Source organism: Mobula birostris, chromosome 12 (assembly GCF_030028105.1).
Source record: "Mobula birostris isolate sMobBir1 chromosome 12, sMobBir1.hap1, whole genome shotgun sequence".
Classification (NCBI taxonomy): domain Eukaryota; kingdom Metazoa; phylum Chordata; class Chondrichthyes; order Myliobatiformes; family Myliobatidae; genus Mobula; species Mobula birostris.
In genome coordinates this window covers 61,175,490-61,194,276 of record NC_092381.1, presented here as the reverse complement: position 1 = coordinate 61,194,276, position 18,787 = coordinate 61,175,490, and the positions used below count along the sequence as shown (strand labels likewise).

Here is an 18,787-nt window from a genome sequence, read left to right as displayed (position 1 = left end):
ATGGAATTTGTTCCTCCAACCTAAGCGTGGACTAATCCTGGCAGTAGTGGAGGCCATGGACTGACATGTCAGAATGGGAATGAGGAGGGGAATTAAAATGCTTGGCTACTGGGAAAGCCAGCCTGTTGCAGATGGAGTGAAGGTGTTCGACATAGTGGTTCCCCAATGTACGCCAGGTCTCACCATTGCAGAGAAGGCTACGTTGGAAATACTGGAAACAGTAGATGACCCCCACAGACTCAATTTGCAGTGTTCCTTCACCTGGAAGGACTGCTTGGACCCCTAAATGGATGTGAGGGAGGATGAGAATGGGCAGATGTGGAACAACTTCTGCTTGCAGGGAGATCAGTGGAGAGGGATGTATGGACAAGGCAATCACCCTGCAGAAATGCAGAGTGATTTTGGGGTGGGGAAGAGGAAAAGATGTACTTGGTGGTAGAATCCCATTGAAGACGGTGGAAGTTGTGGAGAATAATTCCAGTCCTTTCTAGTTTCAAAATCATTTATCAGTCAAATCAGCCCACTGATAATGCCACAGCCTCTGCTCTCCACTCCAGCCTGTCCCACCTGGAAAACGGTGCCTCATACACCAGAGTGCTGTTTATCGATTTCAGCTCAGTGTTTAATACGATCATTCTTCAGAGGCTGGTGGATAAACTGTACTGATTGGGTCTCACTACCTTTCTCTGTAACTGGATCTTGGACTACTTGACAGAAACACCACAGCCAGCCCGCATTGGCAGCAACGTCTGTAGCTCCATCATGCTGAGCACTGGCACCCCTCGTGGCTGTGGGCTCAGCCTGCTACTGATGCATGGCTGCACTGATGGATCCAGTTCAAACTGAGTAAGCAGGTTTGCTGAAGGCACAACAATGGTTGGCCTCATCAACAATGACAACAAGACAGTGTACAGGGAGGATGTAGAGTCATTCGAGCACAGTGTGGACAAGACTAAAGAGGTGATTGTGGACTTCAGGAAGGTGCAGGCTGACCTGTTCTTACTGCACATAAATGGCTCATCCATGTGGGCAGTTAGGAGCACAAAGTTTCTGGGAGTGTACATGGTGGACGATCTCACCTGGTCTCTCAATGCCATCTCTTTGGTCAAGAGAGCACATCGTTGGCTGAAGTGCTTGTTCACATGCTGTACCATTCTATGTCCTAATTTATCACCGTTGGGTAAATGATGATGCTTTGTAAAATGTAGGTTTGATTAATTTCCATGAATGAACCATCTTGTTAGATTTAAGTGATATTCTGCCCAACTTATTTGGTATTGCAATTGTATTTACAAAGAAAATCAATAGAATATGAACCTGAAGTCATTATAGTAACAAAATGAGATTTTTTTTTTCTCTTCAATACAGCCTCTGACAAAAGGTGAAGCCATGTGCACTGTGAAGGATTATACATTGAAATATCAATCAAAAGAAAACATTACGTGGTTGAAACGTGTTGGAGATGTTACAAGTTACAGCTTTCCTCTGACAAATGAAATTAAAAGTGTCTCTGTGATTGCTATCAATTCTATTGGTTCTTCCAGAAGGAATTTTAAATTAATCTTGTCAAAGGACAACAGCAAAGGTTGGTTCAATATACTGCAGTTCACTCTGTGCTTCTTGGTTTTGTTTGCAGAACATAACAGGAATTCTGTGCAAAATTAGATTACAAGGAAGTTATGAATAGATTTGTTAATTGGAATGCTCAAATGGGTTATGAAAGCTTTGTATTCATTGATATTCTCATATTTTATTTAAAACACTTATTTTGAATCACAGCCGAGACTGTTCTTCATTCACTTCATGCCTCCGTAATAAACAACAGTTGTGTAGCTGTTTTTTGGAGAGTGCTTCCTCTTAATTGCCAGCCAACGTCTTTTGTGATAGAATGGAAAAGCCTGGCAAATAACCGTGTGAAGAACTTAAAGTGGATAAGGGCCTCTGAGAACCTTACAAGCATCTACATTCATGGTAGGTTCAGTTATGTAATTTAAAACAAAACTGGGAATTATTATGTTGCAAGACTTCCAAATATGTGCCTTATCAGAAGGGATGGAGCCTTTTCCACAGGGTATAAATAACTAAGCCGTTTTCACCGTAAACACACACACTGGTATTTTGATTAGGAATAAAGGTACAGTATGAATGTCTGGGAATTATGCTTTTGTACAGTTCTGTCGGGTCAGTGGTAATGGAATGGTCACAAGTTTAGTTTGATATTCTACTTGAAGGACAATTAGGTCTAATATTGAATATAAATTTAGATTAGATTATGAGGACACACAGTCCTCTTTTATTGTCATTTAGTAATGCATGCATTAAGAAATGATGCAATTTGTTCCTCCAGAATGATATCACAGAAACACAAGACAAACCAAGACTAAAAACACTGACAAAAACCACATAATTATAACATATAGTTACAACAGTGCAAAGCAATACCGTAACTTGATGAAGAACAGACCATGGGCACGTAAAAAAAAGTCTAAAGTCTCTTGAAAGTCCCATCATCTCATGCAGACGGTTGAAGGGAGAAACTCCCTTCCATGAGCTTCCAGCGGCCCAAACTTGCCGATGCAACATCCTGGAAGCATCCCAACCACAGTCCAACTCTGAGTCCATCCGAAAACTTTGAGCCTCCGACCAGCCCTCCGACACCAAGCACCGAGTACCATCTCTGCCGAGCGCTTTGACCCCAGCCCCAGCAACAGGCAATAGGCAAAAATAGGCAAAGCTGAGGATTTCGGGCCTTCCCCCCCGCCCCCCGGAGATTCACGATCGCACAGTAGCAGCAGCAGCGAAACAGGCATTTCAGAAGTTTCTCCAGATGTTCCTCCGTGCTTCTTCACATCTGTCTCCATCAAATCAGGATTGTGCATGGCATCCTACTTCACAAATATGACATCATATGGAGCGGCAGCGCGTGGTGCATCGCATCGCCATCTTCTCCTCCCCTTATAAGGATACAGGCCGTCACTGGGTTACAAGTGGGTTCAATTATCACAGATATACATAAGTTGAAAAATACACAAACTCTCTCAATGCAGTAACCATATCTTCACTGTGTTGCAAAGAGCAGTGTTAATGAGGGTCAATAACATGAGCATAAATTGTCTTGTGCTGCCTAGTTATAATGAATAGTACAGAACCGGGATGTCCCATGCTCAGTGGTTAGTTTTCATGGGTTTCAGCTTGTGTTCTCAAAAGACAATGGTGTATGATTACTGTGGAGAGGTTCCATATCAACAGCATTTTTTCCCCAAGACTGGGTCTCAGTTGAATTTAGTAATATCTATGAAAGCTCATTTGTATGTAAATGTGTCCATAAGTCAGTCATTCAAAACCTGTGAAGGGCCTAAAATGCAAATTTGCTTCATGCTGTTGTGGTCTGGGGATCATCCGTAGTTCATAGAATCATTGAAGTTTATAACACAGGAGCAGGGTAGTTGGACTATGAGTTTCAAAACAACTAAAAAAGGAGCTGTTTGGAGTAAATTCCTTTCTCAGTTCTTGATCTACAGCCCCACAGAGTTCAGCATTTTGAGTTCACATCCAAATACATTTTTCATAGAGTATACTGATGGATTGCAGCCTCTCCCTTTACAGCAGGAACTTCCAGAACTTCATTGTTCTCTGGTCTATAAGATATGGGAGCAGAATTAGGCCACTTAGCCGATCAAGTCTGCTACACCATTTCATCATGGCAGATCCACTTTCCCTCTCAGCCCCAATCTCCTGCCTTCTCTCTGTAACCCTTCATGACCTGACTAATCAAGAATCTATCAACCTGTGCCTCTGGCTTAGCCCCCACACGCGTCCATGGCAACGAATTCCACAGATTCACCACTCTCTGGCTAAAGAAATTCCTCCCCTCTATTCTGAAGCTGTGTCCTCTGGTCTTGGTCTCTCCCACCATCGGAAACATCCTCTCCACATCCACGTTATTGAAGCCATTCAATATTCAATAGATTTCAATGAGGTCACCCTTCATTCTTCTGAATTCCGGTGAGTAGAGGTCCAGAGCCATCAAACACTGCTTATATGATAAGCCTTTCAATCCTGGAATAATTTTCGTGGACCTCCTTTGAGTCCTCTCCGATGTCATCACGTCCTTTCTTAGATAAAGGGCCCAAAACTCTTCAAAGTACTCCAAGTGAGGCCTCACCAGTGCTTTATAAAGCTTCAACATTACGTCCTTGCTTTATATTCTAGTCTCCTCAAAATAAACGCTAGCACCACATTTGCCCTCCTCATCACCAACTGAGCCTGTAAATTAATCTTTAGAGAATCCTGCATGAGGACTCCCAAGTAACGTTGTACCTCAGAGTTTTGAATTTTCTCTCCATGTAGAAAATAGACTGTGCTTCTATTTCTTCTAACAAAATGCATGACCATGCACTTCCTGAAACAGTATTCCATCTGCCACTTCTTTGCACATTCTCCTAAACTGTCGAAGTCCTTCTGAAAAATACTTATTCAGTTCGTCCACCATTTCCTTGTCCCCAATTACTATTTCGCCAGCATCATTGTCCAGCAGTCTGATATCTACTCTCACCTCTCTTTTATACTTTACGCATCTGAAAAACTTCTGGTATTCTCTTTAATATTATTGGCTATTTCATCGTATTCCATCATTTCATTCTTTATGATTTATGATTTTTTTCATTGCCTTCTGTTGGTTTTTAAAAGTTTCCCAATCCTCTAACTTCCCGCTAATGTTTGCTCTATTATGAGCCCTCTCTTTGGCTCTTATGTTTGCTTTACTTCTCATGTCAGCCACGGTTGCATCATCCTGTCTTTAGAATACTCTTTATTCTTTGGGATGTATACACTGCCTATAAAAAGTGTTCATCCCCCGGTCCCTGGAAATTTTCATGTTTTATTATTTTACAACATTGAATCACAGTGGATTTAATTTGGCTTTTCTGACACTGGTCAACAGAAAAAGACTTTTGTGTCAGTGAAAGCAGATCTCTCTAACTCTCTCTCTCTCTCTCTCACTCACTCTCTCTCTCTCACTCACTCACTCTCTCACTCTCTCTCACTCACTCTCTCTCACTTTCTCTCTCACACTCTCACTCTCTCACTCACTCAATCTCTCTCACTCTCACTCTCTCTCTCTCTCTCACTCACTCTCACTCACTCTCTCTCTCTCACTCTCACTTTCTCTCACTCTCTCACTCACTCACTCTCTCTCACTCTCTCTCACTCTCTCACTCTCACTCTCTGTCTCTTTCTCCCTCTCACTCTCACTCTCTCTCTCTCACACTCTCTCTCTCACTCACTCTCTCTCTCTCTCACTCACTCTCTCTCACTCTCTCTCTCACTCTCTCTCTCACTCTCACTCACTCTCTCTCTGTCACTCTCTCTCACTCTCTCTCTCTCACTTTCTCTCACTCTCACTCTCTCTCTCTCTCTCTCTCTCTCTCTCTCTCTCTCTCTCTCCTCCCCCCCCCATAGGATGATGATGGTTTCTTTCAGTCAGTTAGTGGGGTAATTACCCCACTCCTCAGAAAGGAACAGCATGTGCGTGAGTGGATTTTAGGTGAGTAGGGGGTTGCACAGGTCCAGACCCACCCTCTCGACATCCCCTCCTGGACCCAGCGGCATGGTGGGGTCCAAGACGGCTGGGGGCAGTTCTGTTGCAGTGAAAGGCCAGACCAAGCTTTGCTGCAAGGGATGCCCTTACTGCGCTTCACGGCACGTGTTTGCTAGATGGCTGTCGACCCTGTGAGAGGGTTCATCCGCCCTTTGACAGGTCTTGTTTTTCATCCTGCAGGGTGTCTAGCCACCCTCCTCACCAGGCAAGCCTGGTGGGGGAGCTGGTTTAGTCGCCGACCACCCGACCATGCGACAGGTAGTACTGGGTTACATGGTACCAGTAGCACTCAGACAAGTGACCTGACCCTTAAATACAAGTATAAAGCATGAAATAATTACGTGTATTCACTCCTTTTAATATGACACACCAAATCATCACTGGTGCAACCAATTGGCTTTAGAAGTCACATAATTAGTTAAATGGAGATCTGATTTTGGAGACCTGTGTACAGTCAAGGCGTTTGAATTGATTGTAGTAAAAATACACCTGTATCTGGAAGGTCCAACTGCTGGTGAGTCAGTATCCTGACAAAAGCTACACCATGAAGACAACAGCACACTCCAAGCAACTCCATGAAAATGTTATTGAAAAGCACAATAAATGGATACAAGGAAATACCCAAGTCACTGAATATCCCTTGGAGTACAATTAAGTCAATCATCAAGAAATGGAAAGAATATGGTACAGCTGTAAATCTGCCTAGAGCAGGCCATCCTCAAACACTGAGTGACCATGCAAGAAGGGGACCAGTCAGGGAGGCCACCAGGAGACTTATAACAGCTCTGGCTTCAGTGGCTGAGATAGGAGAGACTGCACATACAACATCTGTAGCCCGAGTGTTTCACAAGTCACAGCTTTATGGGAGAGTGGCAAAGAGAAAGCCACTGCTGAAAAAAACTGACGTGAAATCTCAGCTAGAGTTTGCCAGAAGGCATGTGGGAGACTCTGAATTCATATGGAAGAAGGTTCTATGGTCTGATGAAACCAAAATTGAGCGTTTCGGCCATCAAACTAAATGCTATGTTTCGCATAAGCCAAACACCGTACATCATCAAAAACACACCATCCCTACCCTGAAGCATGGTGGTGGCTGCATCATGCTGTGGGGATGCTTCACTGCAGCAGGCCCTGGAAGGCTTGTGAAGGTAGACGGTAAAATGAATGCAGCAAAATACAGGGAATTCCTGTAGGAAAACCTGATACAGTCTGCAAGAGAACTGCGACTTGAGAGAAGATTTGTTTTCCGGCAGGACAATGACCCCAAGCATAAAGCCAAAGCTACACGGGAATGGCTTAAAAACAACAAAGATAGTATCCTGGAGTGGTCAAGTCAGAGTCCAGACCTCAATCCAACTGAGAATTTGTGGCTGGACTTGAAAAGGGCTGTTCACTCACAAACATGGATTCTGATGGAGCTTGTGCAGTTTTGTAAAGAAGAATGGGGAAAAATTGCAGTTCCAGACATGCAAAGCTGACAGAGACCTATCCACACAGACTCAAGGCTGTAATTGCTGCCAAAAGTGCATCTACTAAATACTGACTTGAAGGGGATGAGTAATAATGCAATCAATTATTCTGAGTTTCCAGTCCTTATATACTTCCATCCCCCATCAGGAAGGTCTCAAAGCTCTATGCTTCTTTTTGGATTCCAGACCTAATCAGTTTTCCTCTACCACCACTCTGCTCCGTCTAGCGGAATTAGTCCTTAATCTTAATAATTTCTCCTTTGGCTCCTCCCACTTCCTCCAAACTAAAGGTGTAGCTATGGGCACCCATATGGGTCCTAGCTATGCCTGCCTTTTTGTTGGGTTTGTGGAACAGTCTATGTTCCGTGCCTATTCTGGTATCTGTCCCCCACTTTTCCTTCGCTACATCGATGACTGCATTGGCGCTGCTTCCTGCACGCATGCAGAGCTTGTTGACTTTATTAACTTTGCCTCCAACTTTCACCCTGCCCTCAAGTTTACCTGGTCCATTTCCGACACTTCCCTCCCCTTTCTAGATCTTTCTGTCTCTGTCTCTGGAGACAGCTTATCCACTGATGTCTACTATAAGCCTACTGACTCTCACAGCTATCTGGACTATTCTTCTTCTCACCCTGTCTCTTGCAAAAACGCCATCCCCTTCTCGCAATTCCTCCGTCTCCACCGCATCTGCTCTCAGGATGAGGCTTTTCATTCTAGGACAAGGGAGATGTCTTCATTTTTTAAAGAAAGGGGCTTCCCTTCCTCCAATATCAACTCTGCTCTTAAACGCATCTCCCCCATTTCACGTACATCTGCTCTCACTCCATCCTCCCGCCACCCCACTAGGAATAGGGTTCCCCTGGTCCTCATCTACCACCCCACCAGCCTCCGGGTCCAACATATTATTCTCCGTAACTTCCGCCACTTCCAACGGGATCCCACCACTAAGCACATCTTTCCCTCCCCCCCCTCTCTGCATTCCGCAGGGATCGCTCCCTACACAACTCCCTTGTCCATTCGTCCCCCCCATCCCTCCCCACTGATCTCCCTCCTGGCACTTATCCGTGTAAGTGGAACAAGTGCTACGCATGCCCTTACACTTCCTCCCTTACCACCATTCAGGGCCCCAAACAGTCCTTCCAGGTGAGGCAACACTTCACCTGTGAGTCGACTGGGGTGATATACTGAGTCCGGTGCTCCCGATGTGGCCTTTTATATATTGGCGAGACCCGACGCAGACTGGGAGACCGCTTTGCTGAACATCTATGCTCTGTCCGCCAGAGAAAGCAGGATCTCCCAGTGGCCACACATTTTAATTCCACATCCCATTCCCATTCTGACATGTCTATCCACGGCCTCCTCTACTGTAAAGATGAAGCCACACTCAGGTTGGAGGAACAACACCTTATATTCCGTCTGGGTAGCCTCCAACCTGATGGCATGAACATCGACTTCTCTAACTTCCGCTAGGCCCCACCTCCCCCTCGTACCCCATCTGTTACTTATTTTTATACACACATTCTTTCTCTCACTCTCCTCTTTCTCCCTCTGTCCCTCTGAATATACCCCTTGCCCATCCTCTGGGTTCCCCCCCCTCCTTGTCTTCCTTCCCAGACCTCCTGTCCCATGATCCTCTTGTATCCCTTTTGCCTATCACCTGTCCAGCTCTTGGCTCTATCCCTCCCCCTCCTGTCTTCTCCTATCATTTTGGATCTCCCCCTCCCCCTCCAACTTTCAAATCCCTTACTCACTCTTCCTTCAGTTAGTCCTGACGAAGGGTCTCGGCCTGAAACGTCAACTGCACCTCTTCCTACAGATGCTGCCTGGTCTGCTGCGTTCACCAGCAACTTTGATGTGTGTTGATTCTGAGTTTAATAATTGTTATAAATTTAGACCAATTTGTAGAAATTTGTTTTCACTTTGACATGAAAGAGTCTTTTCTGTTGATCAGTGTTAAAAAAGCCAAATTAAATCCTCTGTGATTCAGTGTTGCAAAACAATAAAACATGAAAACTTTCGGGGGCCGGGGGAGGTGAATACTTTATAAAGGCACTGTATTAGGATCTTTTTATGCTTGCAGTTCCTTAGCTCTACCCACAATGATTCAACACCTTCGGACCCTATGTCACCCCTTTCTAATGATTTGATTTTATTTTTAACCACAGAACCACACCACCCCTCTGTCTACCTGCCTGACCTTTACATACAATGTGTATTCTTGTACGTTAAGTTCCCAGCTGTAATATTCTTTCAGCCATGACTCAGTGATGCCCAAAATGTCATATATGCCAATCTGTAACTGTGCTACAAGTTCAACTACCTTATTCCGTATACTGTGTGCATTCAAATATAACACCTTCAGTCCTGTATTCACCTTTTTGATTTTGTCCACCTTTTACATTGCAACTCATCCTGTTGAATTCCATTTTGCCCTATCAACCGCCTCTCTTTGTTAGCAATCTCACTGCACAATGCCTCTGTTTGTAAACCAACTGCATCATCCTCAGTGCTATCACTCTGGTTCCTGCCACATTAGTTTGAACCTTCCCGAAATGCTCGAGCAAAGCTGCCCACAAGGATATTGGTCACCCTCGAGATCAGGTGTTACCCGTCCCTTTCCCAAGAAGAGATCCCAGTTTACGGAAATCTGAACCAGAGATCATGGAAGAGGTTGAAAGATGAGAAGTGTAAGGGGAACATGAGGGGAAACTTCTTTACTCAGAGGATCAGGAGAGTGTGGAATGAACTGCCAGCACAAGTGGTGGATGCGAGCTCGATTTCAACATTTAAGAGGTAGATACACGGATATTAGGGATATGGAAGGCAATGGTCCGGCTGCAAGTTGATGGGAGTAGGCAGTTTAAATGGTTTCTCATTGACTAGATGGGCCGAAGTGCCTGTTTTCTGCTGTACTTCTCCAGGACTCTATGACACTACCTAGCTACCTAAAATCTCCCTTCAGGACCTCCACAGCTCTCCTCACTCCGGCACCTCAGTGGCAACACATCATCTGGGTATCTCTATTGCAGAATCTTATCTATGCTGCTCTGGCTATGGAATCTCCTATCACCACTGCAGTCCTCTTCACCTCTCTTCTCTTCTGAACCACAACACCAGACTCGTTGCTTGAGCATGTACAGACCTAGACCTTTTTTCCTTGTCATTATTCCCTAAACAATACAGTATAACAATTATTTACATAGCATTTACATTGTATTAGGTATTATAAGTAATCTAGAGATTATTTAAAGTATACGGGTGGATTTGCGTAGGTTACCGCGGATCGGGATCGATAAAAAAAAACCTGGAAGTTCTCTCTCCAGCACTCATTGCTTGAGCATGTATTAGGTATAAGTAATCTAGAGATGATTTCTTTCTTTTCAAATATTTTTATTATTATTATATTATTCAAAAATAACATGAGTACATCAAAGTAAGCAACACACAATGTTTCAAGGAGAAAAAAACTTTAAGTTAAAGATTGAAAAATTTTGGTGATAATAAAAAAAAACTCTACTAAGCAGAAAAAGTGGGGGGAACCCCATTAGGTGCTCAACCCCGGAGCCATGTGTCACACAAAAAGCTTCTAACGATAAACATCAAACCGCCAGCAAGAAAAAAATATACCAAAAATTTACTATTAGATCATGGAGGAAATCTATCAATTAACTCAAATGATAGTAACAAGCAAATGAACCCCATCTTTACTCAAAATCAAATAAAGGTTCAAAGGTTCGACTTCTAATTTTCTCCAAACTAAGACATAGCATTACTTGGGAGAACCATTGTGACAAAGTGGGAGCTGATGTATCCTTCCACTTCAACAAACTGGCCCTCCTAGCTATCAATGTAACACATGCAATAACATGTTGGTCAGACACAGAAATACCATAGATATTTTGAGGAATTATTCCAAAAAGCACAGTTAATTTGTTAGGTTGTAAATTAATTTTAAGTGCTCTGGAAATTGTCGAAAAAACTGACTTCCAGAACTGTTCCAGTACAGAACAAGACCAAAACATGTGTGTCAGTGTAGCTGTCTCAGTTTTACATCTATCACAATAACTATCAACATTAGGAAATATTTTAGACAGTCTCTCCTTCGTCAAGTGCTAATGAAATACAATTTTTCATTGAATCAGTGAATGACTACCACAGATCGAAGAAGAGTTAACCAGCTTCAGAATCCGCGTCCAATCCTCCATCATAAAAGTTAAATTGAGTTCCTTTTCCCAATCTTGTTTAATCTTAAATAAAGGAGGCTTATCCAATGTGATAATAAATTATAAATTCTTCCAATAGAACCCTTTGTCGAAGGGTTCATACTCATAATAGTATCTAACAGGTCAGCCTCCAATATGTAAGGAAAATTACTTAAATATTTTTGTAAGAAATTGGATCACTCAAAGAAGGCTTAAAAAAGTAATTTCGATAAATTAAACTACAAAGTTTAAATGTTTTTAAGATTAAAAAAATTGCGGAACTGGAGCCAAATTTGTAAAGAATGCTTAATCACAGGGTATAGGTTTAAATTAGCAACTTTAGCGAATTGTATCATTAAAGCTACTCCCAATAATGAGGTTAAATAAAACTGTTTCACAGCTTTCAATTCCAGGTCTGCCCAAATTGGCCGATCGTTCTTATCAACCCAATATAACCAAAAGGACATGTATCGCACATTAACAGCCCAGTAATACATTCTTAAATTAGGCAAAGCGAGATGAATTCCATGGACTCAGTGATTATGTTAGAGACTGAAATAAGGAAGGCCCAGGCAAATAGAGAGTCAGTAGTGGCAGTGTTCTTTGACATTGAAAAAGCCTATGATATGATGTGGAAGGAAGGATTATTAATTAAACTGCACAAGATGGGGGTTGGTGGGAGAGTTTTTAATTGGATTAAAGATTTTTTGTTTGGTAGAAAAATTCAAGTTCGGATTGGATCAGAATTATCAAAACAGTACATGGTGGAAAATGGCACACCTCAAGGTAGTGTGATTAGCCCATTACTTTTCATGATTATGATCAATGATGTCTTAACAAAGGTACCAGTGGATATAGGTAGGTCACTGTTTGCGGATGATGGGGCCTTGTGGAAAAGAGGCAGGAACATGGACCATATAATCAGGAAACTACAAGAAGCAATTGATGAAGTGGTGGAGTGGGGTTATGACTGGGGATGTAGATTTTCAGTAGATAAAACTCAAACTGTATTTTTTACCAGGAAAAGGGTTGAGGTAGGGAAGAAGTTAAGGATGTATGGGGTTGAATTAGAAAGGGTTGCATCATTTAAATTTCTGGGAGTTATATTTGATTCACGATTAACATGGGCAGGCCATATCAGGAAAGTTGAGGAGAAATGTAAAAAAGTAATAAATGTGATGAGATGTTTGACTGGTAGGGAATGGGGAGCAAGTTGTTCAGCTTTGAAGAGAATGTATGTGGCTTTAGTAAGATCTGTATTGGATTATGGAAATATAGTATATGGATCAGCAGCTAGGTCTCTTATAAGGAAACTGGATGTGATTCAGGCTCAGGCCTTGAGAGTGTGTAGTGGGGCTTTTAAAACGTCACCAGTGTCAGCCCTACAGGTAGAAATGGGAATAATACCTTTGGAACTAAGAAGGATGCAACTGATGGCAAACTACTGGGCTAACTTGCAGGGGCACAATGATTCTCACCCTACTAAAGGAGTGTTGCAGGAGTGCTGGAAAAATGGGAGGTTTCAGAGAGATACCTTTAGTTGGGTAGGGAATGATATCGCGAAAGAATGTGGAGTGTTTGATCTGAGGATAAGTCCTTCAGTAGTTTATCCGGTTGTAGCTCCATGGAAGCTTGTATGGCCTGACATAGACTGGCATTTGTTAGAGGCAAAAAGGAAAGAAAGATATAAAACAGATTTGGTAAATGCAATTAACTGTCATGTGATGGAAAAGTATAGTGATTATACTCACATTTATACGGATGGTGCGAAGGAACCTGAAACAGGAGTGACAGGATTTGGGGTGGTAATACCAGCAAAAGAAATTGGAATCAGCAGAAGAACATCTAATAAGTTAGGGATGTTTACAGTGGAGATGCTGGCAGTGTTGGTTGCGTTGCAATGGGTGTAGAAAGCCAGACAAGCCAAAGCATTGATATATTCAGATTCATCCTCAGTTCTAGCAAGTTTAAGGTCTATTCACACAAACAGTCAGCAAGATGTACTTCATGAAGTCCTTCAGTTAGTTACAAGAATTGCAAATCAGGGAGGTCAGGTAAAATTTCTATGGGTTCCAGCACATGTAGGGGTGAAGGGGAATGAGAGGGTGGATGAGTTGGCAAAGAGGACGTTAAAAAAAGAAAATATGGAAATGCACATTAGTATCAGTAAAGCAGAGGTTAAGTGTGTAATCTGGGAAAAAGTCAACCGAATGTGGCAAGAAAGATGGAACAGGGAGGGGAAAGGGAGGCATTTATATCAAATACAAAAGAGTGTTGCAGTTACTAGGGTAGGTAATGGAAACAGAAGAGAGGAAATTGTGTGGACTAGGTTAAGGCTGGGGCATTGTGCATTAAACAAAACATTGAAAATGATAGGGAAACACCAGACAGGATTGTGTGAGTATTGGCAGGAAGAGGAGTCAGTAGAACATATAGTTTTGTGTTGCAGGAAGTATGGGATACAGAGAGAGATGATGAGAAATAAATTAAGGGACTTGGGGATGCAGGAATTCACATTAAAAGGGTTGCTGGGCATGGGTGAGAGAGCACAAGTCCGGGTATTTTTAGCGTTTTTAAGGGGTACAGGGGTTTTTTATAGACTATGACGAATAAACAGGAATAGGATACTAGGATGGTCAAAGATGGGAGGGTGAAGTGTAGGTTTCTATGTGTGTGTGTGTGTGTGTGCGTGCGTGTGCGTGTGTGTGTGCGTGCGTGTGCGTGTGTGCGTGCACGCGCGCGATTGGGTGAAGGGATTTAGAATGTATGTCTAGTGCACATTCCGGAGCAGAGGGTGGCGGTAATGCACCATTAAGCTGGATGCCAACCGCCGTAAAACAAGATACAGACAGGCAGGCAGACCCCTGCCCTTTTTCAACTTTTGTAAGTGACGTTTACTAATTCTTGGTCTTTTATTATTCCATATAAAAGATAAACTAATAGAATCAATCCAATCAAAAAACTTCTTAGTCAAAAAACAGGGATCTTCTGAAATAAATATAAAAATTTTGGTAAAATCATCATTTTAACTGTATGGATATGACCGACAAGTGAAAATGTAAGTGGACTCCATCTACTAAATAAATACTTCATGGAGTCTACCAAGGGAATGAAATTGGCTTTATAAAGATCCTTATATTTTTTAGTGATTATAACACCTAAATATTTAAAAGAATCTGTGACTTTGAAAGGAGTATTATCATATATAGAGACAGATTCATTTAAAGGAAACAATTCACTTTTACTAAAATTTATTTTATATCCTGAAAAATCTCCAAATTCATTGAATAATTTTAGCAAGGCAGGAATCGATTCTTTGGGATTAGATACATAAACCAGTAAATCGTCAGCATAAAGAGAAATCTTATGAATGGTCTCATTCACAAGAATCCCATGAATATTTTTAGCTTCACAAAGAGCAATAGCAAGAGGTTCTAATATTAAATTAAATAACAAAGAACTTAATGGACAACCTTGTCTTGTCCCCCATGAAAGCTGAAAAAAAGGAGACCTACAGTTGTTAGTGACAACAGTAGCAATAGGAGCTTTATATATCATTCTAATCCAATTATTAAAACTAACACCAAAGCCAAATTTCTCTAAAGCATTAAATAAATATTTCCACCCGACTCGATCGAACGCTTTTTCAGCATTCAAAGAGACGACGCATTGTGGAGTTTTAAAAGAGGGTGAATATATAATGTTAAATAGTCTCCGAACATTTGAAAAAGAATAACGACCCTTTATAAAGCCTGTTTGATCTTTAAAAATAATTTTACCTAAAATATTCTCCAATTGATTGGCCATTATCTTTGACAGAATCTTAGCGTTGACATTCAATAATGAAATAGGTCTACATGAGGCACAGTCAGTAGGATCTTTATCCTTTTTAAAAATTAAAGAAATAGAAGCCTCATAGAAAGTAGAGGGTAAATCACCTTTCACAAAAGAATCCTTAAACATTTCCAACATATACAGCGAAGGTAGGGTAATCGGTGGACAGATCTAGGAAAGCTTATGGTTAGTCTGGAATCATTAGAGTTGAGTCATTTTGCAGAAGCTGATGTAACAGGTACAGGAAAATAGCTTGATAAGGAAGAAATTAAAACTCGTAGCTAACAGTAAGGTTTTAAAGGACAGGTGGGCAAGAGACAAAGCTTGATAAAAGAATTGGGCAACAGAAAAGTTGGGAGAAAGGTTAGTAGAATTTGGCGTTCAAGGCTACATAGATGAATGGTGGTTATGTCAGAACTCACAACTTGGTAGGAAATTTAATTAAAAAGGAATTGTCGTTAGATACTGTCATATCAGTGGAAACAGTCATAATAAGCATCACTTTGTTTATGAATGTAGGGATAAATGAAAGTGTGAAGTTACTGTTGATCCTCTGAAAGAGTGAGATAGCAGTAGTTTGATTTCATGCAAAACAAAACATAAATGCTTATTTATAAATGTCAAGAGTGACATAAATTGTTCCACTGCAAACAGTAATTCTTTATTCTTTGACAGTGAGGATAATCTATCATTATGTTACTGATTCAAAATGAACCAAAAAGTCTAATATGCATCTTAATATATGCTGCTTTCCCTGTGTGTGTGTGTGTGTGTGTGTGTGTGTGTGTGTGTGTGTGTGTGTGTGTGTGTGTGTGTGTGCGCGTGTGTGTGTGGTAACTTGGCTGAATCTGAATCTCCCACAATAGTGAACTGAAGAGCAACAATTTATAAACCAGCAGCAGAAGATGATAAAGTAGTCCTCTGTGAGGTTTTTAAAACACCAGGAGCCCAAATAATTCATAAAATAACAACATAAACAAACTTAAAGTTGTTGTACACAAGAAGACTTCTTTGCTATGGGCAACAAATATCTGTGGATCCAAAGCAGTGATTACAGAGAACTTACTCCTTCCAGACATTTTTATTATGTGCATTACTTTTTTTTTCTCCCATGGGCGAGGCTTCTATTGTAGGAGGCAAAAGAAACTCAGACCATTCTTGTTCACTGACATGTTTCTGGTATATAAAGCTGTTCATAATCTGAACACATAGCCTCAGCTTTGATGTTAACATTTTGGTGAAAGCAGTAACTATAGAGAAAAGGGAAGAATCGAGGGGGAGGGAGAGGGGGAGGGAGAGGGAGAGGGATTTCAGTGGTAGTCTAAAATGAGTGGTAACAATATAGCCTTACATGCTATCCATCTTTTTTCTACTAATTTATTATTATTATTATTATTATTATTATTATTTAGCTAGAGTGATGGTATTGAGTGCCAGCGACCCAGGGGTCAGTTCCGCCACTGCTTGTACATCTTTTGAACATTCTCTCTGTGACTTTGTGGATATCCTCCAGGTGTTCTGGTTTCCTCCCACATTTGAAAGACATACCAGTTAGTAGGTTAATTGCTCACGTGGAACTAATTCGGCAGCATGGGCTCGTTGGGCCAGAGGGGTCTGTTATATATATTCCTCTCTCTGTCCCTTTCCCTCTTGCCCCCTCTTTCCCTCCTTCCCTTGTCTCTGTAGTTATTGCTTTCACCAAAATGTTAACATCAAAACTGAGGCTATGTGTTCAGGTTATGCACTGGTTTATATACCAAAAACATGTCTGTGAACAGGAGTGGTCTGAGTTTCTTTTGCCTCCTGTGATAAAAGTGCCTAGCCCAAAGGAGAGAAAAAAAACGTATTGCACATATTAAAAATGTCTAGAAAGAGTAAGCTCTTTGTAATCACTGCTTTGTACATCATGCAAAAAGCAAACTTTATAATTGGAAGAAGCCTTTTGCCAAAAAATTCATGGCACTATTTAAAGAGAACAATGGTTTCTTCCATATTAAACCCATGACAATGTAGACTGAAATCAACGGATGTTTCTTGGAGTTATTGTAATGGTATTTAGCTATCCTGTTACTTATCATTAGTACACTTAGGTGGGGAAAAATTAATTGGCTGTGAAGAGCTTCTGAGAAGGTTAGAAGAGGCTTCTTCTAAATATAAAGTCTGCCGTTTGTATGACGTGCATTCTTGGCAGGTTGTGTTCAAATTCATGACAGCACCTGTGCCTTTACCCTCAATCTTCTTCCCAATTTAACACGAATCTGGTCATTACTTGCAATTATGTTTGTGGAGGTGTCTACATCTGGAAGAACCAAATTTTCAACTTGAGCAGAGTTTACTTTATGCTCTTAGATTCTAATTGATGTTAAATACCTTGGATGTCATTTTAGATACGGCCAAACAGCAGCCAAGAATAACTATCTCCAACAAATCAAAAAAAATCATAAACTTCACCGTGACATTGACTGACATTGTCCTCTTCAAATTTCCCCTAAATGAATTCTTGGGAATCAGTATTGACTAGAAATGTAACTGGACCAGGCACACACAGCATTAATTCCAAGAGGAGATCAGAGGCTGAGAACTCTGTACCAACTGACTCACTTCCCAAGTCCCCATTGTGCCCACTCTGCCACCAAAGATTTTCGACCATCTGCATGGTACAACCTTGCAACAGGAATACAGTGCTCTCGCTTTGATAAGTTTGGTTTCATTGACACTCAGAAAGAAACTTGACACTATTGGAACAAAGGAGCCTACTTGACTGGCGTCCAAATTCTCTTCATCAATCATATTACTTACATAAAAATTATCTTACAGATGAGATGGAATGTATCAGCTATCAGAAACATGTCCTTGCAGAAAATTCACAGACTCCCCAACAGTACCTCCTGGACCTGTGACCTCTATCTAAAAGGCAAGATAACAGCTGTAAGGGGGCATACAAATATGAACTAGGATCTGGAGTTAGCAACTCAGCGTCTCATGCCTCCCCATCATTTGATAACAAAATGTCTGATCTAATTTGAATTTCAACTCTGAATTCCTTTTTACCTACACGTCCCTCCTTTCTTGTCAAGTATCTGTTTACCTCTATGTAAAAATGTTAAAGTTTCCACCTGCAAACTTGCTACTATCTGAGAAGAAATGCTTTTACCTCATGCTTGGGTGACTTCTTTTATTCAACAGTGACTACTGATTCTAGATTTTCACTATGGCCTGGGTGCAGGTAGATGGGACTAAGCAGAAGAACAGGCTGGCAGAGACTAGATGGGCTGAAGGGCCTGTTCCTGTGCTCTAGTTCTCTATAGCTCTATGACACTATAATTGTTGTGCATTAGCACCGCTTTAAGCTTACCATTGCAATGTTTTATCTTTACAGACCATTTTTATCCATCTGTTCAGTACCAACTGACGATATATCCAATGTTCTCTGAAAAGGAAGGACAACCAAGCAGCCTTTATATGAAGATTAAAAATGAAGGTATTATTTAATTTTTTTAGTGCTGAGTATTTTAATTGGTAACACATACTTGCATAGGAGGAGAAGGTGATGATGGAACATATGAGTACTCAAACATTGTCCAAATAATACAAATTTATTCCAGTGGATTCCTTTACCATATAAAGGCCAAACAGAAGCTAAGAAGCATATCCTCAGGTCTTTTACTGCACTTGCATTATTT

At 41.3% G+C, this 18,787-nt stretch overlaps 1 protein-coding gene across 9 annotated transcripts in view; it reads left to right on the top strand.

Annotated features, from left to right (window-relative positions):
• lepr (leptin receptor) overlaps positions 1 to 18,787 on the top strand; it is a 236,324-nt gene that overhangs the window by 90,413 nt on the left and 127,124 nt on the right. For all 9 annotated transcript variants that reach the window (XR_011888024.1, XR_011888022.1, XR_011888018.1 and 6 more), the window contains 3 exons: positions 1,369 to 1,585; positions 1,780 to 1,971; positions 18,484 to 18,585. Coding sequence is in view for 1 of the 9 variants with exons in the window: in XM_072273875.1 (XP_072129976.1) it covers positions 1,369 to 1,585; positions 1,780 to 1,971; positions 18,484 to 18,585 (511 nt within the window). In the remaining 8 variants the exon portion in view is untranslated. The remainder of the gene's footprint in view (positions 1 to 1,368; positions 1,586 to 1,779; positions 1,972 to 18,483; positions 18,586 to 18,787) is intronic.